Source organism: Diabrotica undecimpunctata, chromosome 7 (assembly GCF_040954645.1).
Source record: "Diabrotica undecimpunctata isolate CICGRU chromosome 7, icDiaUnde3, whole genome shotgun sequence".
In the NCBI taxonomy this organism is placed as follows: Eukaryota; Metazoa; Arthropoda; class Insecta; order Coleoptera; family Chrysomelidae; genus Diabrotica; species Diabrotica undecimpunctata.
The window spans coordinates 104,336,670-104,362,897 of NC_092809.1; the positions used below are offsets into that span (position 1 = coordinate 104,336,670).

Genomic DNA, 26,228 nt, shown 5'->3' on the forward strand with positions numbered 1-26,228 from the left:
TTTTACTAAAAATCATTATTTTGACGACGTTTCGGTAAGATCGCACTTGCTATTGTCAAGTAAGGTAGTAACGCTTCCTGCTGATACTTGAAATAAGTTGACTCTCCTGGGCGATGCGGTGTCTCCAAGAGAACAAATCACGACAAAGATTGTTACTTTTGCCGGCCAATCACAGCGCTCGTTATTAACTACGCTATCATTGGCCTCTCGGCGGAAGATTGCTGCAATTTCTCAAACACTAAGTGTATAAAAGAGCAGCACATCTTCCGATCGAGATCCAGTCGTCGTATACTACTAGCCCCGCTAGGCCTTGTTGGCCTGGTATGCTACCACGCTACTTTGAGTTTTATTATTTAACCAATAACCTGATATCGTCGAATATAAGAAGACTTCATCCAGTTTTGAAGTTAAATCTACAGAGCACGAAAACCGGCGTGCAATTGCTTTTCCGATCGGGGTCGAGCTGCGATAGCGCTTCGTCACCAGAAACCTTATGCAAATAGTAACTATCGAATTACTGTTAGCGAAAGGCAGTGACACGAAGCGATGGGCAGTAAGAAGAGTCGACACGGCCAGCATTCTTGTGCCTCTCACGAGGAGAGGGAACGCGGCTACACGAAGTGAGAAGGCCGAGATCTCTGTTTAACTTGAGACATAAACCATGCATCAGAATTATAACACACATATTAAGTCATTGTAAGAATACTGTCTGTAAGAAAGCTTGAACTGTTAGAGAATTTTGATTGCTGGTGTCCCCTCACATACCACAGAGGCTCGGCGAAGCTTCTCACACGTAGAGGCCGGAATCCCGATTATCTAAACGAAAACGAAGATGGACTCTCGAAACTTAGGATCCTCTTCGAGAGCGGCGGTTGTAGAGCGTCCAGAGACTCCAGAAAACCAGCAGGACGCTACGGCCGTACGACAGCGGTTACTTATATAGTTGATCGAGGCGCGCTTATCTCAAACGGTCCTTGGCATAGCTTCTTATTATTGGTCCTATCTGTGGCTAGGTAGGCGGGGTACTACTAGTCGGTCTTGTGGTCCGATGTATTTTTGACTTTTTCTTTAATACTATTTTTCATGTCGGTGGAAGCCTTTGAGCTTTGTTTCGACTATTGGGATTTTTTTCGATTTCAATTGATTCTCTGATTTCCCGTTTTGTTTTATTTCAATGTTAGCTACCATCGTAGTTTGATTCAGGTTTATTGTATGTGTCTATTGTTCAAGCACCAGCAGAAGCGTTACTACCTGACTTGACAATGGTAAGTGCGACCTTGCCGAAACGTCTTCAAACTAAAACCAATATATATATATATATATATATATATATATATATATATATATATATATATATATAATTATATAATTACAACTAGCTTAAAAATGTTACTGTTTAAAGACACATAGACAATTAATACACACGTTAAAAATTTTAAAAAACAAAATGAAAGACGACATGTTAAAACAGTCGTCGTTACAAACTTGATTTCAGTCACATTTCACGAGCAGAAAGTGGGAGGACAATTATTGTTTAAATAGTTTGAAGAAAATACAAAAAATAATAATAATAATTGTCCTCCCACTTTTTCTCTTTCTGTATTTTTAACGTATGTATCAAGTGTCTTTTAAAATTTTTAAGGTAGTTGTAGTTGCATTACATATCATGTTATTTAACGTTGTTGTTTATGCCACTAATCTTACATTCGGGTAAGTTTTTTATTGCATCATTCAAATTGTTACAACATAATAATTTTCTTTGTAGACCTTGATAAAGGTGGCAAAAAACCACCGAAAGCTTGGATTCAGAATAAATAGTACGCCTTAGCAAAGCTCTATTTTTTATTGACTACCACATCCAAAAAGAAAAAAGTATTTACATATTTTTTCCAAACTAGTCAAAAAATTTTAGACTACTTTTTCTTATATATATATATATATATATATATATATATATATATATATATATATATATATATATATATACATATATGTATATATTACAACCAAAGCTTCTAGACCTATGGCTTATAGATTTTTAACTGATTTTACTACTTTACTCTCTCAATCCTTTACTCTGTCCATGGCAGTTCTCCAGTTACTTATTTCTAGTTTTTAGTTTTTAAAGTTTTCTTCACAAACTTCAAGCCACTTTTTTTCGTGGTGCTCCTCTTTTGCTCTCTGCAAGAAGTCTTCTACCAATCTTTCGTCCTCCACTCTTACGACATGCCCTAACCCTCAAAAATTGTTTTTGTTGTAATAATCTGCCTAATATCAGGTTTTTTTCTATCTACACTCCTTTAATTTTTTTTCAAAATAGTTCGCTCCCGGATATTCAATATAGTTCAAACACTTTTCGGAATGCGTTTTTGCATTTTTATTAAATTCTTTTCGATTATCAAGATCTATATGTTTAAGTATATCCTTTATGTCTGTGCAAAGTCGTTTATCAAGAGAGAGAGAGAGAGAGAGAGAGAGAGAGAGAGAGAGAGAGATAGAGTTAAATAAATGGTCGAAGAGTTGCTATCTTAAGGTAAATTTTTGAAATAAATTTGGACAAAAAACTCTACATAAAAAATTGCTTTGTTAAGAACTATATCAATCATAAATTGAAAGCTGGCTAGATGGCTGTCACTTTTCGTATTTGGATTCAATCCTGAGTTTTTTTTAATCGAAAAGCTTATTTTTTGTATATGCCTTTTGAACCTTTCGCCTAACTTTCAGTTGTATTTTCTTTTCTCAATACATGTCGCAAATAAGATATTTTTCCACAAATTTATTTAGCGAGCGAAGTCACCATGACTTTTATATCCATATGCGGTGTAGGCTTCTTTCGTATATCAAATTCTGCGTGGACATTTTTCATTAGGTCTTTTTCATTATTCTAGGACCCTTCTAGGAATGTTTAACTCAATCATTTTTTTTTGGACGTTGCATTAACTGATGCTGTCTAAACTGTTGCCATTCCTAGACTTTCCCTTAGAAACTAATTTTTATTTATCCTTGATTGTCACTCCACCCTTGATTGTCACTCCACTTACCTATCTAAGCATTCTCAGTTCCACCACATAATACACCACATGCTTCCTTCTTATCCTTCTTTTTTTTATTTGTTATTTTTCGCTATTCATGACATGATCCAAAATTATCCTCTTATTTTTATTAGTAACTCTATCTTTAAAGGAACGTTCTAGTTACACTGTTTTTGTCCTACTAAGTTTTACTTATTTTTCTTCAAGAACTTGTCTCTACTGTTCCAATTTTTATTTTATTGTTTTCGATATATTTTTTTCGTAAACTAGTATTTTATTTTTTAACTTCAAGAGTTAAAAAATATTTTTTGCAAGTAAGATTGATGTATCTTTTTGTTTAAATTTTCTTTTATTCAGCTATTTTTAAGTCAGTTTTGAATATGTAAAGCCTTTATATAACATGAAATGCAGTAACCCAGTCCGGCTCTGACCTAGAATAAGAAGCACGCTATTAAGACAAAAAAGAATTAGAATACATATTGTGCATGCAGTCGACACTTTGCAGATGATTTAGAACCGTGGTTTGCATGAAACCCGAAGTTGGCATGAGCACTGCGATACTGGTAAGAATAATATGTAAAATGTGCTAATTGCTTGTTGAGTAGGTGATATAAATTTAACGTTTCGTATAATTTAATTTCAGATGTATGAAGTATTAAAATTATTTTAGCAATAATCAAGTATTTAAATGAAAACAGTATAAAAATATTTTAAAAATACATAATGTATTAAATATTTAGTATAACGAGTGATAGAAAATTCTCCGAATAAAAAAATTGAGAATATACTCGATAATGAGAATTTTCTGAAAACAGTTTACCACAAGTACCAAAACTAACACAAGATCTAAGACTTTATTGAATATTAAATAAACCAAAATATAGCAATTTATGTTCCATCTTTGGGGTCAAATAAAATATCTAAATATTTTCATTTTCTCAAACGAATACAAAACAAAATTAAAACTTAAACAAACTTAATAAAAGAAAAATTATGTTGAGACTCGGACTCATCACCATCGTTAGATTGCAGTACCATTCTCACCGCCTATATTTTTTCAAGACTCTGCTACAATGTTGACGGGTTCTCTTCTTTATCCTTGGCTCTCTTGGACATCGCTGATACCTAGTCCTGGTCCAATAGTTTTAAATTATAAGCTATAAAAGTAACTTTACCAGCTCAGTCAGTAAACCAGCTGTCAGTAGGTTTTGAAAAGTGCATGAAACTATATTATAATAAAACTTTTTTCGGTAGCCCCGCTACACAAAGGCATTTCCAAAATTTTAACAATTCAAACTATTTCTTTCCATCAAATGTTGGCTTTAACGTATTGATGGACTTTACGAACGTATGGTTTTTTACAAAATCCTTCTTTATATCTATAATACGCCAATTTTACCATAAAACTTACTAAGTCATCTGGTTATTTTGAGTTAACCATATTATCAATACATTCAGTACCACAAAGTTGCTCCTCATTGGTGAAATGAGCACCATTAAAACCGGATATAATATATTAGCTGTCAAATATATCGCATATAGGTGTACCAATTATTAATTTGCTTATTGGGGGGTTGAAAGTGGGGACTGAAGAAGCAAATAAATTGAAACGTTTGCGAACGGCTACTCGCGTTTTGATTGGAGAGTAGATTGTGGATAATAATTCCTTTATTTGGAAAAAACTGGGAAGACTAACTACGAAAAAATACTTACAGAGATATCCTGGGCAGCACTACACAATAATCTTCATAAACTATTAAAAGTTATTATTACGTTATTAAAATTATTACGCTGTTTAAAACAATCCTTTTGCTGATTGGAAAGGCTTTTTTTCTTTCCTAAAAAGTTTTAAGCGTGAATGTCTTTTTAAAAAAAGTAATTTTAAACTACTAGTTTAAAGAGAAAAATTACATATTTATTTTTATTTCACCTAATGTATATATTTTCACATATTACAAATAAAAATATCTAAATTTATCAACAAATGATACATTTAACCTTTTAACAAAACAGACTTTAAAACTATGTTATGAACCAAATAACAGAAAGGATGTACCAACTGTCATATGTCAAAATGAAACTACTTAAGTTTTCTGAATTATTAATTAATTATCAAATTTTAATTATATTTATTTAAAAGAAAAAATCGGTTGCCTGTAAAGTCGGTTTTACGGGCGAAGATTTTACGTGACAACGTCTTTTTCTCGGTAGAATATTTATTGATATGAATATTATTAAATTGCACAATAGGAACAAGGAATTGAATGAAAATAAGAATTGCACAAATTTTAACTATAGAAATATATTTTGTTTACTAAAACATTGTACATGTAAACTTAAACTTAACTAATTTCTATTCCGATTCAACGCGCCTAATTATCTAGTGCTGCGCGCGCAGCGGACCGATCATGTTTGAGTGGGAGAGAGACGCAAGGCATTCGCCGGTCCGGCGGGCCTTTCTCTCGTTCGGTGACTCATCGTAACAGACGTGAGCGGGCGTTACACTTTTTCATGAGTGACTCCGAGCCACAACCTAATTTAAGACGTTGTCACGTCAAAACTAAAATATGACAATTAGCTGATACATAAGACTTCTTTATGAAATAATTATTTATTAATTATTACATACGTATTTATTAATAAACCTTTTTAATTGAAATGAGAGCAAATCCTATTGTATTAATGATTTATTTGATTGTATTAATAACGTTAATTTACAACGTTTAAAAAACAACTTCCAACAATAAAATGATTACTTTACTATACAAAGACTGCCACATAGCATTTCGAGCTCAAATTACCTTCTTCTAACTAAAAGTCAGTGAATTTAGCGAAAATTTGCCTGTCTTCGAAACTCTCTACGAGAACGATGCTTCTCCGTTCAAACCGTCGTACCAGTTTCTTACTCGCAACGAATCCAATATCTACCTAACTACACTTTGGATTTGACAATGGACCTTAAAGCGCCAGGCCTTCAAATTTTTATGGGAACTTATTTAAATTATGAAGCAATTAAGGCGATGTCGAACACGTCAATTACGTAGTCAATATTGTCCCAGATGACTCCTCAAATACATTTGGGTAAACAAACTTCAGGTTTCTGTGATGAATTAGCCAGAGCGTTAAACTTCAGATCACTGATACGTACCTGCCAGGCCGCACCAAATAAATTCCTTTTTTAAATATGCTATGTATAAAGAAAAAAGACTATGTTATACAGGTCTACGCAGAATTTCAATTGGTTCAATAGTATCTAGACTAGTACTTCTGACATTTGATTGCTGATGATAATATAGATTATAATAATTCTTAAATTATTGTCATCTATTCATACTTGTTCAAGAGTTCCCATTCATTTTCCATATCTAACCTTGTTACATACTTTCTCAAAGTCTATAGAGCAAAACACAGGATGTTTGAGATCTCTACACCTCGGAATTATTACTTGCATGCTGAATAATGCCCCTCTCGTTTTAAGAATATTTCGAAAACTTGCGTATTGATGGAAATTTCTTCTTTACTTCTAGAGAAATTCTGGACTGAATTACCTTAAGAAAGATTTTTAAAACGAGTACTTTTTAGCATTTACTTTTTTGGAAGCATCACAAATAGAGAGTTAAACCAGTGTTGGCATTTACCCTGTTTCGTATAGGCTAAGAAGTGAGTTTTTCCTCTATTTAAAGTATTTTTGTTAGTATTTGATCTCGTTTTGTACCTTTTCTATTTTTAGCTATTTTTATTTCATTTTATAACTCTTCCATTTTTGCTGTGGGACCTATAATATAATTTTGTATATCATTTACTTGCCGTTAATCACTAAATAGTTCTTTAATATGCCCTTCCCATTTTTTTAGTTTATCGATATCTCTATGATTAGCTTACCTTCTTGGTGGACAAGGGTGTATGATCTTTTAATTTGTGTACCAGCAACCTTTTTATCTTTTTGTGTAAATTCAATACGTCGTTCTTGTTTTTGTAGATCTTGTTCAATTTCAAAACACTTTTCTTTAAACCACAATTCTTTATGTTGTTCGTATATATACCATATCTTGGGATCTAACGCATTAATGGATGTTAAAATGTATGGTTTTTCAAAAAATCATCCTTTAGATTTGTAATACGCCAATTTATCAATAAACTTAGTGACTGATCTGGGTGTTTTGAGTTAGTCATATTATCAATAAACTTAGTACCAAGAAGTTGCTCCTCATTGGTCAAATGAACACAATTACAACGAGGATCTATTATATCGGCTGCCAAATATATTGGGTTTACAGAAGTGTGGTTTATTTTCTTTTGAAATTTTTAGATTTTTTGGTCTTCCTGCTTTGTAGTGAGACTTGGAAGGTCACGGTGTTTGTTAGAAAATGTTTTTCCAGTCTAGAAATACATTCTACTACTTAGTCTAGATTTGGCTTATCTTGCTCTAGTTTTTTTATATATTTAACAAAGCGTTTAATTCAATTGAACAACTTTAACAGTCGGAACCAGAATAAAATCTTCATCTAAAACTAATTTTTCTACTCGCTTGCTGACCATATTATCGGATCTCACAAACTGCTTTTAGGGCATATTTTGTAGCAAAAAGACTTTAAAAGATGTGGTTAATTGATCTTCAACGCGATTTGAAGGGTATACAAAAGGTCTGGTTTATGTATATATGTAAGGGGAAATACTATCCTTATAAAATTCATAATATCCAGCAAATCAATGAGGATGATACAGTTGCAGAGCCAATGCAGTTTAAGGACGTAATGCAAGATTTATGTAATCGGAAACCCGGCTTCATTCATCAAATCCTTTTTTCTGATTAATCAACCTTCTGTTTATATGGAACCGTGAATCGGTAAATCTTCAAATTTGCAGTAAAGAAAATTCTGATTGCATAACTGAAGCACACACTTCTAAAGTAAACGTATGTCAAACGTAAATAGACAGTCGAGGATAGTATTATAGGTCTTTTTTTCTTTAATAAGGTGGTTACGGAGCAAACATATCTTAATTTTGTACAAAATACTAGTTCAGACATTTTTCTAAATAAAAATTATCGTAATTTACCATATGGAACCATGCTTTAATCAAGACGGTGCACCTCTGAACTTTCTGTTTGCAAAGTGGTAGACGAGGAACGATAGAAGAGCCCTCAAAATCTCCAGATCTTACACCACTTGATTTTTTATAGGCTCTAGATAAAATCAAAAGTTTACATCATCTACTACAAACTTGACAAGATTGAATTAGATTGGAAGTTCGTAATATAATTCCAGAAATAGTTCACAATGTCCAAGAAGATTGTAGACAGTTTAATGACCGTCAAAAATCAGATGAGTGGCACTTTAAACATTTAAATTAAGCTAAAAGCAATTTTTGTTTGTCAAATAAACAGTTTTTGGTTTATGTCATGGATTCGACCGTTACTTGATGAAAATTCATTTTATCTAACAATAAAACACTGAAAACTGAAAAGAAATGAAACGAAAATTGAAATGATTGTTTGGTTCGCTTTGTAATGAATAATCCTTTAAGCCCATTGCTATCATATATTTTTATAAACCATCTAGAAACAAACATTCCAAAACATCCCGTATTCAAACATTTTTTGAATTGGTGGAGATACGTAGACGATGTATATGTTTTACAGGAACTAACAGACAACTTGATCAATTATTATCTTATATTAATTCACTTCACAGTTATATTGAATTTACAATGGAAACTTAACAGAATTAATCCATAAATTTTCTAGATTTAAAAATTATCAGACTTAAAAACAAACATGAGTTCTCCGTATTTCATAAATTTACCCATACTGACACGACTATGCATAATTCATCATCCCATCCTACACAACATAAATTGGCTGCCTACTATAGCATGTAACATAGGTTAATAGAAGTTCTCATGTCAAAAATCACATCGACATAGAACTGAATATAATTAAGCAAATATCAGTAAACGATGGGTACAACGAACACACAATAAATAAAATTTTAAAACAAAAACTACATAAGAAAGCCCTTAAATTAGTATTACCACTACAAGAGCAAAAACCCAGTACCTTCTGCTGGATTACATATACAGACAAGATATCAACAAAAATATTCAAATTTATAAAAAAGAAAGGAATAACACCAGTTTAGAACAAACAATAACTTAGGCAAATATATTAAGACCAATAAGAGTCAAAAGAAAAAGCAATTACACAGCGGTGTATACAAACTTCGGACAAACTGGTAGAACTTTTATCAAACGTATAGCAAAACATAAAAGGGCTTTCAATAATAGACAACTGAATGACTAACTTGAGACAAAGAGTTCTCTGCTCCTCAACTTATTCCGTTAAAAACTATAAAGTGTAAACACATACCAAAAATAGATCACTTGAGAAAGGCACTCTGGCCGAAACAGCTGTAGTGATAATAATTTACAATAAATTTTGTGGTAGTATTGAAAACAAAAGTTTTTAGTGTTTTATTGTTAGATTTTTTTGCTTACTGACATCAGTAAAATGTATATCATATTAAATAAATTATATACATACTTCTTTATTTTTAACCCGCTTGTATAAATAATAGGTTAATGTTTATTGCACTGAATAGAGAATTGAATAACCTTTGAAACAAGCTAATAGAATAACTGTTGGACTAGTAAACAATGGACCAACTGAATTAGGAATAATAATTGGTGACTAAAGTACTGGCACTATTATTTTCTTTTATAACGTTAGAATACATTGCATATAATACTCATAGCTAAGTTAAGGAGATCTTATAAGACAGTTAGCAACAATAACATAAAAAACAAAAGAAATAAAACCAAAATTGTTTTTTTAAGTTTTATATTTATTACACAATAACCTAGTAAGTCTAGTGCTACTCCATAAAATTATATATCGCACAAAATCTTTCGTAATCACTCCTTAGATTTATGTGAGACGTTTAGGAATTTGGAAAAGTTCCGAGTTTCTTTTAATACAAATTGGAGAACACGATTTATGTTTAAAGATAAAGAAAGCTTCCACTCCATTTATTTAATTTCATGGCATTCTGTTTTACAAAACTTTAAAAATTTTTTTACAAGAATGCAGCTACTACTTCAAAAATATAAAAATTTTAAAAAATAAAACACATTAAAAAATATATATATATATATATATAAACTAAAAATAAATGTGAGAAATTGATCCCAAAAAGCATATCGATAACATCGTCAATATCGGTTTTACCGAAATGCGAAATGTACAGCTGGTTCCTAAAAAAACTGATAAGACTCTTAATTCTTAACTGGTGACCCTATTTTTAATTACATAAATGGTGACCATGAGTCTGACAGACTACTACCTAAAAAAAGCTGTTTTTGTCAAGCTGGCACCTAAAAAATGCAATAAAACAGTTTTTAGTAATAAAACAATATTCTAATGTGATTTTTATTTAGTGAATAAGAAAAAAATCAAACTGTAGGACTTATAAAAAAACGGAAAAAATGGAAACATGTTTTTATAGTCTCAAGTTAAGTCTAAAGTTCCAAAAAAATTAAACATATACAAACAAATTTAATATATTATGTATGTTTAAAAATAGGTACATTTTACATAAAAAATTGTTATAAACAACATAATTGCAATTCTGCACAAAACATGCAAATCACAAAAAACATTAAAAATCTATTCTACCCTGGTACAATTTAAACAAATTTTTCGAGAACATTGCAAACATATGGGTTTTTAACACGTTGTGCATACATATGCAGTCGTTCTTTTTAATTTGGATGGACAGATTAGGGATGGGAAAAACCTGCCGGTTTTAACCGAAAACCGGTTTTTTTACGTCGCAATAACCGGTTTTGTCGGTTGTTTTTTTGTCCCGGCTATAACCGGTTTTTTATTTTTAAAGTAAAAACCGGTTATTAGGTTTTTACGGTGATTAGGATTAGGTTAGGTATTATTTTGGAGAAGTATCGCAAACTAAAGTGCATTGTAAATGTAACTTTGTAACCTACTGGATTAAAAGAACCGAAAACCGGTTTTTGGAAAAACCGGTTTTTTTGGCCGGTTATAACCGCCAGGTTAAACCGTAAGCAAAAAAAAACCGGTATAACCGAAAACCGGTGTTTTTGCCAAAAACCGCCATCCCTAGGACAGATGTAGCATTTTTCTATTTCAAGCTTTTCTTCTTCGGTAGCCTTATTTTCGGGAATATCAAGGATAATTCCGATCAGTTCTTTTAGCTGCCTTTGTAATGTTGGCATTTCATATCTTCTATGCAAATGTGAGAATCGAAGTAAACATAATGTATGAATTTACTTCACATACGTCTACTCCTTTACAAAAAATAGCAATGGGCCATCTACGTATTCTCCGGCGACAGGAATATTTTACACACTTTTTATCCATCGTGTTTACAGCCCCTTTGTTCAAGTTGTAAAAAGAATTTATTTCTGGTAGTCCATTATCTGCATCTACTTCTATGTAATGATGCACGGAAGAAATTAATATCACAGCTTTATTTTTCTTAGTTTTACGGGATAGAAGTGTTAGGTCTTTGGTAAATCCATACGAAGTGTCGCCTTTATTATGATTTGGTCACGGAAGGAACTGTGGAGGATATTTTTTTTTATTTCTTCGTATTGTGCCCACGTAAGTGAATTTATGTTGTAGATGATGTACTAAATTAACTGAACTAAACCAGTTGTCGCCAGTTACATTTCTATTAGTATTGTAAAGATGTTTGACTAATCTTATAACTGCTTGAGTAGGTATGCTCATTCTCCTTTCTTGAATTGTGAGGCTTAATCCTTTTGAACCTTTCCCAGCATAAATGTAAGCATTATGTAAATATCCAGTTCGTGCATCAGTCATACATAAGATTTTTATACCATATTTACAGGGTTTGCTGGGAATATACATTTTAAAACGACATCTGCCTCTGAAGCCTACCAGCATTCCGTCTACACACACATTTTTCTCAACAGTATATGCATCTTTTGAATTGCTTACAAATAAGTCAAAGAATTCTTGGATAGCAGCAGCTGAATTATCCCTTGCTCTTTGTTCTCGGTCCGAGGCATCCTCAAACCGTAAGGCGGCCATTAGGGTCAGGAAACGTTTCTGCGACATAACTGCTCTAAATATAGATAGTCATTTCCTGTTCATAGCAAACAGACTCCGTACATTCTCATGATTTGAGTTATAAGTAGAAGTATAAAGAAGCAGTTCCAAGAAAGCTCTCAATTCTATTTCATCAGTATCAGCCAACTCAGATTTGTCTTTTTTATATTGTTGATATTTTGGCCGAAAGGTTGCGAGTTTTTCGTTAGTTCTCTTGACAACAAGAGTATACATATCTGGTGAAAACAATTTATTAAAATAATAAACAGGACTTGTTGACTTTTCTACTTTTGAACGGATTGATGGGAGTACAAAAATATTGTGAGCAGGCGTACGGACGTTTCTAGTTGGCTCCTTTTTACTCCACTTATACCTATTCTTTCTATAGTAATAATTGCTGGAATTGACACACTCTGTTTCATCTTCGCTAGATATCATTTCTGAGTCTTGTTGCTGTTCGTTTTTACTTAGTTCTTGTTTACTTTCTATATAATATCATTCTTCTACATCATCATCACGAATGTCATTGTTGGCCTCATTATAACATTTTGTGCACACTTCTTCAAAATCATCGTCTAATACTTTTACAGCTTTACGAGAACTTGTCCTATTAAAATAACACTAATGGTGACCTTACGTCTAGTAGACTCCGCGACGTAAATATTTCGAAAACGGGACGAGCGAAGTACCTCTCATTAACACGTTCGAATATACTCTAATAGCTAGCAAGGTACATCGAATTACCGGTTGTTACGTATTTCTGGCGAAAAACGCAGACGCGTTAATAAAAACGTGCGGAGTCTGTAAGACGCATGGTCACCAGTTAAGGGTTAAATATGTAAATAATAAGTACTTATCCTTTAAAATACACAGCTCAATTTTCTACAAAATACGCTTTAACTGTCACTGCCAAATCTTAAAATTTGTCAGATAACTTATTCTGTTCAACCTCAAAAAATGGCTCCACATTCTAGGGAAAAACTACAAGCAAGAAATATAACGAAATTAGATGGTTGGTCACTATCTGCTATAGCGAACCATTTTAACGTAAGCAGAACAACAATTTTTAATATTAATAAAAGATGGAGAGAACAAGAAACTCTCGAAAGAAAGCAATGTTCTGGAAGACCAAAAATATCTATTGCTCATACGCTTTTGGAGAGATTAGAAGAGAATCCTTTTGAAGATGCGAAAATTGCAAAAATTATGTCACAGATTCTGGAAATAAAGACAACAACTTGGCGCATAATTAAAGCATCGCATCTTAGGTACCAAACTTCAGCAAAAAAACAAGCTCTTATACCACAACAGAAGCAATCAAGAGTTATATTTGCTTTAAACCATCAGCTACAAAATCAAAATTTTTGGAACAGGGTAATATTTACATATGAGAAAATTTTTAAGTCTTCCAAAAAGGGCAAAATTTGGGTGTATAGACCAGATAATAATGGATTAAATCCTCTATATGTTGATAAATATTATCCAGCTGGTCATTTTAGCGCCAATGTATGGGGGTGGATTTCATCTAGTGGAATGGGAATAGTATTGCTTATTAATGGAAGGCTTGTTGGGCAGACTTATCTCAATATTTTAGAAAACCTGTTTCGCAGTGTAGAACAGTGGTATTCAGAAAATAATTTTATTCTCCAACAAGATAACTGTCCTATTCACACTGCAAATATAATAAACCAGTGGTCCAGAATAACAACATCGAAACCGTACCATGGCCCAGCTACAGTCCAGATTTAAACCCAATCGAGAATGTGTGGGGATTATAATAAAACGGTTGTATCGGCATAATTTTATACCTCAAAATGCTGAAGAGCTGTGGCACGGTATACAACAGGTTTGGGAAGAGCTCTCTGAAGAAGACAATTTCATAGTTCCTTTCACGCAGATGGACTGAAGACTACAAGCTGTTATCAATGCAGATGAAGATATTACAAAATATTAATTAATTATTTTTACATACCTACATATAATATAATTTTGGTCTTTCATACCCTCGCTTTCTTCCAAGAGATCTTTTAATTTGGTTACAATTCTTGCTTTAATATATTGTTGAGTTAAGTCGTTTGTTTTATTCCTTAATAATAATAAAAATAATAACAACATACATATTTTTTTATTGAAAATAATATCAAAATTTAGACCTTAATAATTATTACAATTTATGAATTAACATATGTTATCAATTTCGTTTATTTTATTATTTGTCTGTCATAATAAATATATTATATTGTCAGACCAATCAAATACACTGCTCAAAAAGATCAAATCTTACTAAGAGTCGTATCAGTTTTTGTAGGAACCAGTTGTACAACCAACGTCAAAGATAAGTTAATTAAAATGTAATTTATATTACAATTAATAATTGTGGCTTAATACAATATAAATATAATATCACTAGCGGACCCGACAGACCTTTTTCTGTCAAATAGATTTGGAATGTGGCAGTTTATTTCTTTAATTCTCCTGAACAGAACCGTCACCATGATGATAGGGCGGTATGTGAGGGTCACCTCGATGACCTAAGTATCTTCGGTTCCACGAACTTTAGCGACCCTTGGCCACCCACTAAAAACCCCGACTGGGATGTCTGCCAGATGGTTTCAAACTAAGAGGGGAACTTAAGGTTCAAACCTCATTGAAAAATAATCTAAAGGGATAGTGGGAACCTAAAGGTGACAAATATTTATAAAGTGGGTGCTTCAATGGCAAAACATAGAGATAATTAATTATTTATTATTATTATTATTATAAACATAGGGTTAATAACCGATGTAATAAAGAATAATGAATTATAACGTATATAAGTATTTTCAGTAATCGCTTTATTGTAAATCAAGTAAATCATAATTATTAACAAAAATCTGTTTTATTTTTATTGAAGTGCTTTATGATATACAATGTTTTTTGTTTGATTACCTGGTAAATATATAAACAAATCTGATAGTTTTCCAACACGGGAATAGGCAACATACAATTGACCATGTGAGAAACATGGGTTTTCTAGATTAATACCACAAACACCTAATGATTGCCCATGGGACTTATTTATGGTCATAGCAAAAGCAAGCCGCATTGGACACTGTAGTCGTTTACATTAAAATGGTACATCAGTCGGAATTATTGGGATGCGTGGTATCAAAACGTCTTCTCCTTTATACTTTACTTTCACTATAGTTGCTTTTATCTCGTTGTTTAATAATTTTTTTATCGATAACCGTGTGCCGTTGCAAAGAAGCGGTTGGTTAAGTTTCACATTATAACTACCGATCCAACCTTTAATTGAAGATTGTGAGGTGGCAATCCTGATAAATCCAGCGAGTTTAAAATTTCAGGTGGATAGTTGACATCATCTTGATTAGTAGCCGAATCAACTGATTTATATATCCTCAATTCGCCTGTAATTTGTTCTTGAATTTGGAAATTTAATTCATTTACATCTGTTTTTTGTAGCCAATATAGCCCGTTCGCTAAACCAATCATGGTTTCTGTAATTTTAGTAACATCTGGAAACACGTTTTGAATAAGTTCATCTTTTGATCGAGTTAACTGACAAAAACTGAGGAAAGTTAATACAACCAGTCAAGGTGTCTATAGGAAATTTGCCATTACCTATGTCAATGAGTTGTTTAGAAAATATGTCTTGAAGGATCAGATTGAAGGAACAAATTGAAGGACTTAAAACATGCATTGAGTTCATCAGCTGGCGCTCATCGTGAAATCACTGGAAAATCTCCTGCCAATATAATCATTGCACCACCAAATGGGTTATGATTGCTGCGTAGATCTTGTAAGGTTCTATCTAAAGCCTCAAAAGATTTTTTATGTGCCATCGTGCATTCATCCCAAACAATCAATTCACATTGCTGCAAAACCTTTGCCATTGCAGAGTTCTTCGAAATGTTGCAGGTTGGAGGTTTGCTGCTTTGCATATTTAATGAAAATTTTAGTGCTGAATGGGCTATTTGACCACCTTTAAGCAAAGTTGCTGCGATCCCCGACAAAGCGAGTGCAAGTGCAATTTTATTTTGTGAGCGAATTGTTGCTAATATCAATGAAACCAAAAAAGTTTTTCCTGTACCACTAGATGCATCTAAGGAGTAAATCCCTTCTGTTTTATTATTGGTTACTTTCATAAGTGTATCAAATACATACTTCCGTTGTTAATTCAATAGTGGAAAATTTGTTTAAATTAATTCTTTTAAAGTGTTGAGATTATACAGTTTTTCTCGGTGCAACTCTTGGTTAAAAGCATTATGCATTGGACAATAATTGGGCGCGGCCAGGCCTAATTAAAATAATAGTTTGTTTGACATTATCAAGTACATGTCCTCAATCGAAATCAATGCTTCATGGTAAATTTCTTCGCTTATTTGTATATTTGATTTCTCCATCTAATCCGTATTTGATACAAAATATCATCATAAATATATTATCTTTGTACTTGATATACTAATCATTTGAGTTTGACGGGAAGCATGTAGATATGCTTATAGAAAACAATGTTCGTATTTGAGGAACTTGTGATATTACAACAACATCATTGAGAGTTTGATCACAATGAGCGTCATTTTCTAGCAATTGCACACGTTGGCAGGCTTCTGTGTATGATCCACACAAATCACCATTAAAGTTCGTAAATGTTGGAATGATGTTGGGCCACGTACATTGACTAATAGCAGTCGTAAATAAAAACATTCATTATTGCTTGGATGTACTGAATAAATTCGACCAATCGCATCGGTAGAATATACATCTGGGTATCCTGGAACTGGATTTCTTTGTTTCCGACATATAAATCTCCTTGAGGATTGATTACAAGTATAATATTTTGGCATTTCATAATATAACAATTTTTGAGCAAAAGCATCGTTTTGGCATCTCAAAAAAACTGGTTAATGTAGTAGGTGACTGAGCAGCTCTTTGTACTGCCTTCTGTGCTGTAGCCTTCTGGTTCATTTTCTAAAGGTACAGCTAAATTAACGACAGTAGGGTGTCTCTCATGAATAGTTAAATAGGAATTTAGTTAAAAAATATTTGTATGGGAAAAAGAAAAGGGCTGTTTTAGGGTTTTCCCGGAAATTATTATAATTTTTAAAAAATTTCTCGCCGTAAAAACCATCCTTAGACTTCAATGAACATTTTAAAAGAAGAATTGTTAAGATTGGTCCATGCTTTGTTGAGTTATGCGCTTACCAACACATTTTCCGATTCATTTTTATATTATAGATATACTTGTTGCAAGAATGATTTTAATAATTCACTAGTGAATTTTACTTCACACACATAAAGCCAAACACATTTTCATTCCCTTTTAGTAAAAATAAATAATGTACAAAAAATTTTGATACTTCATATATTTGTCAGATGTATAAACAGTACATAGTTATTAATTAGTTATTAATACCAACAAAATGCATGCGTTGAAAGCTTATTAATTAATTGAGACGCTAGGCCAGTAAACACATTTTTTTAATGATGTATTGATACTTTTTTCCGTAAGTGTTTTCCTTGGTCAGTCAATCAGTGACTTCAAATGAATTTCATTCAAGGTCAAAACTGTGATAATTACACTATTTGTATGCGACGTACGATAAGATTGTTTCAGATTTAAATTTCCAACAAGTTTTAAGCAAAATCTTCGAGACTTTAATATTATATTTTACGTTTCTTAACAATTATTACTTGCTATAACGACCATATTCAAATGTTTTAATAAAAGATAGAGTAAGGTTTCCTAATTTGGACAACTTTTCAAATATCTATTGTATTACACATGTTAAATAATTATTTCAAAATTTTATCATAAAAATCATTTACTAAATATTGTTTATATTCCAAAAAAAACACAAATAATAGATACATGGTAGTTTATAATATTTTATTTTTCAAATGAAAAAAATTAGCGCCCTAAATTGGATCGATATTAAAGTGTAGGTGGACACCTACATAGGAAGAACATGTAGATCATTGTCTTCACGCTCTCTAGAACACACAAAAAGAGAAAACACCTCCACTTTCTCTCAACATCTAAAAGAACATAACCACACCCTCAATATCCCAGAAGACGTATCACTTATCCACAATATCCCCAAAAAAAACTTAAATTAAACCTATACGAAGGCCTTGAAATCATCAAAGAAAAACAAAAAAGTCCAAATTGTGTTAATCGCCATGTCGCATTCAATCGAGACTTCCTCCCACTCCATCGCCAATTATTCTCATAACCCACATCCTCAATTTACTTCTACAATAAAATTTACATTTACCATTATTAGTCCGTCAACTATTCATCTTCCTCTGTTCACTCCAAAACTTCTTTTCAATACATCAAACTCTCTATCTTTCCCCACTCCTTTCTATTTAACCTAAACTTCAGGTCTGACCCCTATATCTAATGTTTGCCATGCTTTTTCTCGACACAACTAATCTTTTTACTACTTCCTCTCCTGACAACATTTTAAAACATCACATTTTTCTTTTTTACTTAAATTCAACACAGTCACCTACAACCATTCTACTTTGCAGTTCTTATATCTGGTAAAAGAGGTAAATTTGACAAGATAATGTAGGTTAAAGTGTGAAATTTACATGTGTGTGAAGACGTAAAGTCAAATTTACCTCTAAAAATACTAGTAGACAACAAAAAACCCAATTTCTCTCCTAGCGAGTAATGTAATTTATTATTTTAACTTTTGACATCACAATTCTCTTCCTAGCAGAAATTATTTGCTTTTAATAAAAAGTTGATAATTACAAGTCAAAGAAATTGCACACCCACAAAATAGTATAAGTACTTTCATTTATTGTCATATGACTGTCCACTTTCTTTAAAAAAATTTTCAATAATTTAACACACATTTCAAAATATATCTCTTCAATAAATATAAATAACTTTAATAATTTAAATAATATAAAACATCACATTTTCTTTCAACAAACAATAACATATATCTTACTCCTATATCATCTGTTAAAATCCCTCCCCTCAAGAAACTTCCTCCTAAGTTGTTAGACAGTTACAACATTGACCGAAGATCACTCATTATCAGTAATAAGGGATAGGTTGAACTATGAATCACCAATCACTATATAATAACTCTTGTGCCAGAATGTAAGTAGTATTTTGTTTATTTCTAATTTATTACAATTCAACAGATTTATTTTCTCTTACCAATTTGTGGGTTGTTACTCTGTCTGCTAATCCAATTTATGCATATTAATTAACACAGACATGTAATATTGGCATAATTACTAAAACCTTTTTTGATCTATAACTTTTTGGATCTATATCTTTATAGACAGCATCCTAATATGGGCTTTTTATAATTTCAGCATTTAATTTACTTTGTACCACTGACCTGATGATGCTTTGCAAATTTTAGAAAGCGAAACCGGTCGTTTTGGGTAGTAAAATTAAACTGATTGTGAGTAAGTCTAATTTATTTCGTTTTTACCTCTTTTATAACTTATCCTTTTTATATTTCTCATGTACCTATTGTTGCTTTATAACAGATAGGGCCTTTTCTCCTTAAGTTATAAGTCGAGTAATGTATGATCTACATATTACAAAACCACCCACATATCTGTTTAAACAAGATCATCACCTTTTCATCCTTTTTCATCCCTCATTTTATTTTAGTTATCCATATAGCTCCCTCAGGATTTGGTTTCGGATCTCTGGAGTTCTTTTGCAGTTCTTACACATCCTGTCAATATACAGCAACAGTTTATTAACTTTATCTCCCTATCTTAAGCTCATGAACTTATAACTTAACCTTTTTATATTTCTCATGTACCTAGTGTTGCTTTATAACAGATAAGGCCTTTTCTTCTTAAGTTATAAGCTGAGTAATGTATGATTAACATATTACAAAACCATGTTTTAACCATCAATTTTCTGTTCTTCTCATCTAGTTGTTAATATACAAAAACAACTAACCAACATTATCCCGTAACATATAATCAGTTATTTATGTTCATGAACTTTTTTTTTATATTTACCAAGTACCAAATGTTGTTTTTAACATACAGGGCCTTCTATGCTTAAGTTATAAGTTAAATACCACATGAACACTACATTACAAAAGTATTTTATTGTATTCACTTAATAGCACTTTCAAAAATATTATTTCCTATTTCACCCATCAACAAAAAAGTTTCAAGAATCCAACTTCCCACATATGTCTATTTTGCATTTTCCAGGTACCAAATGTTGCAAAACATAAAAAGCCTTTAATTGAATCCTTATTCCACACCAATTTATTAGACCTATGTATAGTTGATTGCTTATCAGTACCCACACAATTCTTCACCACAATTTATTCTACATACATTAATCAATAAAACACTTTTCTCCATGTTCCTAACATAAATTCAGGACAAATTCGCAATTTAAAACTACAACATTGATGGTTGCTACTGTTATATTATTTTAATTTTAACTTATTCAATTTTTAAATATTGCTGGCTTCTGTCATATTTAGACATAGACATTAAGTTACACTGACTGTTTTGTGTCAATTTTGTCATTTCAATCAGTTGCTATCATCAAGACACTCGTAGACACTTTGTCTCAGAACCAGCGACTTCATATGGAGTCGTACGTTGCCATGTTATCTAATCCACTGGTAACTTTAACATCCTAATATATAAGACTAAATAATGTAAACTAAATTGTAACCTATAACTTTTAACGGGGTTTTACCCAGATATTTAGTGGCTCACAACGTACACCTAGTAAGTATTAACCACATTTTGTATTAACCTTGGTCAAAATTTAGCTTCATGTTCTTTTTAATTAAAGTGGTTATATACTTTTAGGACACTGATGATAAAACATAGTTTCCGAAAACGTTTTGTCTTCATGGCATAGCCCATTTGGGTTTTTTAATTTATATACCTTTTATAAAGGATTTTAACAATTTTTTTGTGATACATGGTATACAGCCAGCTACGGAACTTAGTTTCATTGTGGATTTTGATAATTTTGAATTCTTGATAGGTAACAGCGAAATATCTTGAACTGAAATAGTATTTAGGGAAGTTGAAGCTGCTCTCTTCGTTCGTTCTTCAAATGGAATATTATCTTCTTTAGAAAAAGATGCTTCCTGTTGAGATTTATGGTTAGAGTTTGATGCACTATCAAACATCATTGAAACTGCAAAATCAGTTTCTTTAAAAACGTTTTATCTATAGGCCAAATGCTACTAGCACGAAAAGCATTCTGTGCATTTCTTACTATTGCAGCAAGTCCATAACCCTCTCCAATTATCCCGAAAACCTGAAACATTGATATAATTTGATACACGTTATTTTGCAACTATTTTTAAATGCATTGTCCATAAACATTTTAAAAGGCTCTGAAGAATCTAACATCCAACGGTTGAAGTCTATGTGTGGTGTAATTTGGTAAATGCAATATCCTAATTCCATTGTCCCTGGCAATTTGTAGAGCTTTTAGGTTTTTACTGTGGGTGCTGTGACTATCCGACAGTAATAAAACAGGGGCCTTAAGGCTTGGCTTAACCGTTTTAATGAAATTTTTTATTGAACTCAAGCCATGTCACAATAAGATCGCTACTGACATATCCAGTATCGCTAATAGTGACAATGCTGCCAGGCGGAGCACCTAATGAAAGTTCCTCTTGAAAACGTTTTCTCTTAAAAATTTACATTGGGTGGTATAAACTGCCCTGCTTTACTAGCACAACAAACCATAGTAGTGTTTACCCCCCTCTCTCTACTAATAATACTCCCAATTTGATTTTTTCCCTTCGTGAGTAATATTGTCTGACATTGGCATTGTACGGTTGAGCAACCTGTCTCATCGACATTGAATATGCATGTGGCAGTCAAATTTACCTATTCACCAATTCTTTGTAGAAGTTCATAGAATTTATCAACTCGTGCTTTGCTAAATCCTGCAACCCTTGCCATTGATGTTTTCTCCAGCTGTCCTAACGATATTTCTTTAAGTCTTGACATGAAACCATAATACCACTTCTTATCTGCCATACGTCTATCTGTGTTGAAATTGTGTTTCAAATTGTTACTTGTTGGCAATTCAAATGCCAGTTCGCGGACGTCTTGTATGCCCATCCCGAACATTCGCTCTTCGAAATTCAAAATATGCTTAGCCAATTCTGCTTAAACTTCTTCATTAAATACAGTAAATCTGCCCATTTTTTTAAATGCGTGTTTTTTTAGTGTAGCTACAGGTATTTTAAAGAACCTTGCACATTCATTAGCCCATAAGAACAATTACGAAAAGCGGAAATAGAACTGCTTAAATCTTCAGTGCTCAACTTGCTGCATTTACCATGTGATGCCATTCTAAAATAAAAAATAAATCTATCAAGAACTAGATGGGACCAGTTTAATTTACAATACGGTTGCATAAATTGGACCATTCCTATTTACAAATCAATTGCTGTTCTAATGAAGAAACCTTGTTCTAAAGCTAAACAATATCAAATTTCATCCACAACGGGTTTTACCAATTTGAATTTTAGGTCACGAAAATAATCCCTAAAATATGGCCTCTTGAATGAATCTTGAGAAATGAAGATATTATAAATGTTGTGAATACTTACTTAAACGGTAAGTAGTAGTATCTTTGTATCAGTAAGTTAAATAATCACGAAAACACTAATATTTTCTCAACCGTTGTTTACAGCTGCACACTTGTTGAAACTTTAACTGGTTTCGGGGTGTAGTTCTGGTTGGTATTAACAGATAGCACAACTTGTTGTGAAAGTCCTAAAATCAGCAAAGATCCAGTTTAGGAGCCGGTCCAATATAGGCGACCCTACCCTATGTAAAATAGCTATTAAATGGCTGATATTACAGTGTGTGACACTGTTGAGTTCCAAATTGTGTTGTTATACCTGGATTTGCTTAAAATTTGTACCGTAAGTAACAAACAGCTCAAGAGTCAAAATATACCCTATGACGATGCGAACTTTTATCTTGGTGGTGAATACCAGCCAATATTGAAGATGGATATTTTTATATTCAAAATTTATTAAATAATAAACAGAGAGGTACTAAGTATAAACATAAAGTTTTTAAAATAAACTCATTACAATCATTGACAATTTTCCTTAAAAAAAAAAACAAATTTGTAAACAGATTTTCGCGAATAATATTAAAAAAGGTTAAATTATATATAAAACTTTTAAAGGCAAAAATGTAGTTTACCAAAAAAACAAAAAGAAATTGTTATTCACATTCACCAAACAAAAAGTTCAAAATATTTATTCCTAAAAAATTGAAAAAGTATTATCCAACATAAAAACAAAACTAATTTTAAAAATCGTCCTGCCTCTGCAGTTGTTTCTAATATGTGTGTAATATGAAATATTGAGGGTGGGCGTTTTTCAACTAAACACTGTTCATATCTTTCAATATGTTATAATATTATTACATGTAATATGTAGAAATGAGTAGAATATTAGAATTAATGCGTCTTTTTAGTAGAGGTGTTGCCCATTTTTTTGCATGCAAATGTATGATTAATTAGTCTCATTAACTTAGTTTAAATCACATATTTTTAAAAATAGGTAAACTGATTAATTACTCATGTAATAAATAACAATAAAATCATTATAACCTAGTCAAAAAAATGATGAAAATATGTCACACTAGGGTTTTTTTCAAGTTATCTTGATGATTTTTGATATAAAACAAGAAGTTTTCATTCTACTATTGTAATAAAAAGGATAAAATAAATTTGAAAAGTGTGTAAGAAAAACTAATATTTCAAGAATTTCGGTAACAAACCAAGAAAACTATTATTCGTATGCGTATCATACATAAGACTAAACAGCAAACCGAACAAGTTGTCCATAATAAATGTCTATGCACCCACAGCAAACAGTGATGACTTGACAAAACAGCAGTTTCATGAAACACTAGAAGAAAACGCCGAGAAAATCCCAAGAGAAGATATACAAATCCTTATAGAAGATTTCAACGCCGAAATAGGCAAAGAAAATTGCTTCAGAGGGGTTGCAGGTGTAAACTCAATACATGAAACAACAAACAATAATGGAGAAAGACTATAAACATGGACATAAGTTCACAAACCAACTGAAGAGAGTTGACAAAAACCACGTGTTAAAAACCGAGCAGAGAGACATGTAGCTCTTCAAGTATTAAATTTGATCCAGTGTGATCGACCTAGAGTCAACATATAATTTAATTTTGGAAAGATGTAATTCCATATATGGATGCCAGAGCCACAAATTCATTGTTAGCTTCAAGTACATAATTCACTGAAGATGATCTGATTAGATCGAAAACGTTATGCTACTGTATAAATTTTGACGACACTTGTAAAAGTTTTAACTATATGTTTTTATATACCTAAATACAAAGGTAAATTGTTTTAACATCTGTATGTTTTTTTAAACGTTGGTATACAGCAAACTACTGGGATTTTCCCATTAATTTTTATTTTTTTATTTGTTTATCTCTCCATACTGTATTCCTCTCCCATATATTTCAATCTGGACCCTTGAAGTGAATTTTTATAGTGATTTTCCCACTTTTGTATAGGAATTAAGTTACTTAAGGAGTTTTGGGTGTTTTTCTTTAGATTAGTGATAGTTCTTTATGCTTCCGTAGTCTGAGAACCACCAATTAAATTTTCAACTTGGACACATTTTTATTCCCAGAAATTGTTTTTTTTGTTTTTTTTTTATTTGATTGCGTACTTCTCCGTTTTTCCTTTAATATGTTGTTGATATGTTTCTCTATTGCTAGATATTTTATTTGTTAGCCACTTCTTTTATATTTTGTTTTTTTCTTGTATCATTTTTCTTACGTTTTCTGTCATCCATGGTGGTTCGTGGTGTTTTTTGTCGTTGTTCTCTGTCCCTAATACTTCATAAGCAATTTTTTTTATTATCGTTTTGAGATTGTTGTATTCTTGTTCTACATGCATATTTCTTTCCATCTTATTTAGTTTCTTTTCTAATTTAGATTAAAGAAAGATGTTTAATACTTGGTTGGAATAAAAGGTGCAATTTATATCTCTCCGTTTTGTACTGTATAGCATTGTTTCCGTCACTTTCGTTGTTCTGTTTGTAGTATTGTTTAAAGGGGCACAAAAGAAAGTAGTAATCTGTCCCTCAGTTAGATTCTCTTTTTACTCTGCAGTCTTGGAACTTTTGATTTCTTTCTTATTATTATATAGTCTCTCATCAACTTCTGTTGGAGTGAAGATCGTTCCCAAGTGTATTTATGAATATCTTTATGTTCGTATTGGGTATCCATTATTATTAAACCAAAAAGTTGACAGAACTCAATTAAGCTGTCCCCTGAACCATTTTTAACTATTTCTCCGTGCCGTTTCACCACGTCATCGTGTATTTGAGAACCTACTCTGGCATTTCGGTCTCCTAACAGTATTATTTCTTGATAACTTTTTATTTTATCACAAATGTTTGATAACTCTTCATAAAAGGAATCTTTAACTTGTTGATTTGAATCGTCTGTTAGCGCATAGACTTCAACAACTATTGTTTCGATGCCGTACAATGTGACAGTTATTGTCAGATTTTTTTTAGATATGTACGCATTGTCTTTTATATATATTTTTAACGATTTTTTTATAAGAACTGAGACACCTGATTTAGCGTCTACGTGTTTCTCTACTCCTGACCATATATGAATGTAGTCTTTAATCTTTTTATTTCCTTGGCCTGTCTTTTTGGTTTCAGAGAGCACTATGATGTCCATTGTTTTACTTCGTCACTTCAGTTAAAATTCCCATTGTCTGTGAGTCATGCCTTGAGTGTTCCAAGTATCAATTTTTAAAGTCATTTTCTTTGCCAGGTATCGTCGTCGTAAGTTTCCATCCATATTCTGAAGCTCGGCGTTAAAATTTTTAGTCAAAAGAGTTCTTTCCAGATGATGAGGGACTTGCATATCGCTCCAACCCCTAAGCTTGAAGGATCAGGATTTTCTGTTGGAGTTTCTTTCCTTAGTCGACATGTTCCAATTTTAAGGCGCCAAAAACTCGCCTTTTACCCTCTCTCAGCTGCTATATAACGCACATCCATTGTACGCCATAT

The 26,228-nt window shown here is 32.1% G+C and overlaps 1 protein-coding gene across 9 annotated transcripts in view; it reads left to right on the top strand.

Moving 5' to 3' along the window:
* Slob (Slowpoke binding protein) overlaps positions 1-26,228 on the top strand; it is a 244,998-nt gene that overhangs the window by 201,517 nt on the left and 17,253 nt on the right. For 2 of the 9 annotated variants that reach the window (XM_072537937.1, XM_072537938.1), the window contains exon 8: positions 3,524-3,595. The exons of the other annotated variants lie outside the window; for them this stretch is intronic. In XM_072537937.1, the coding sequence (XP_072394038.1) occupies positions 3,524-3,563 (40 nt within the window). In that variant the 3' untranslated portion in view covers positions 3,564-3,595. The remainder of the gene's footprint in view (positions 1-3,523; positions 3,596-26,228) is intronic. 9 annotated transcript variants of the gene reach the window in all.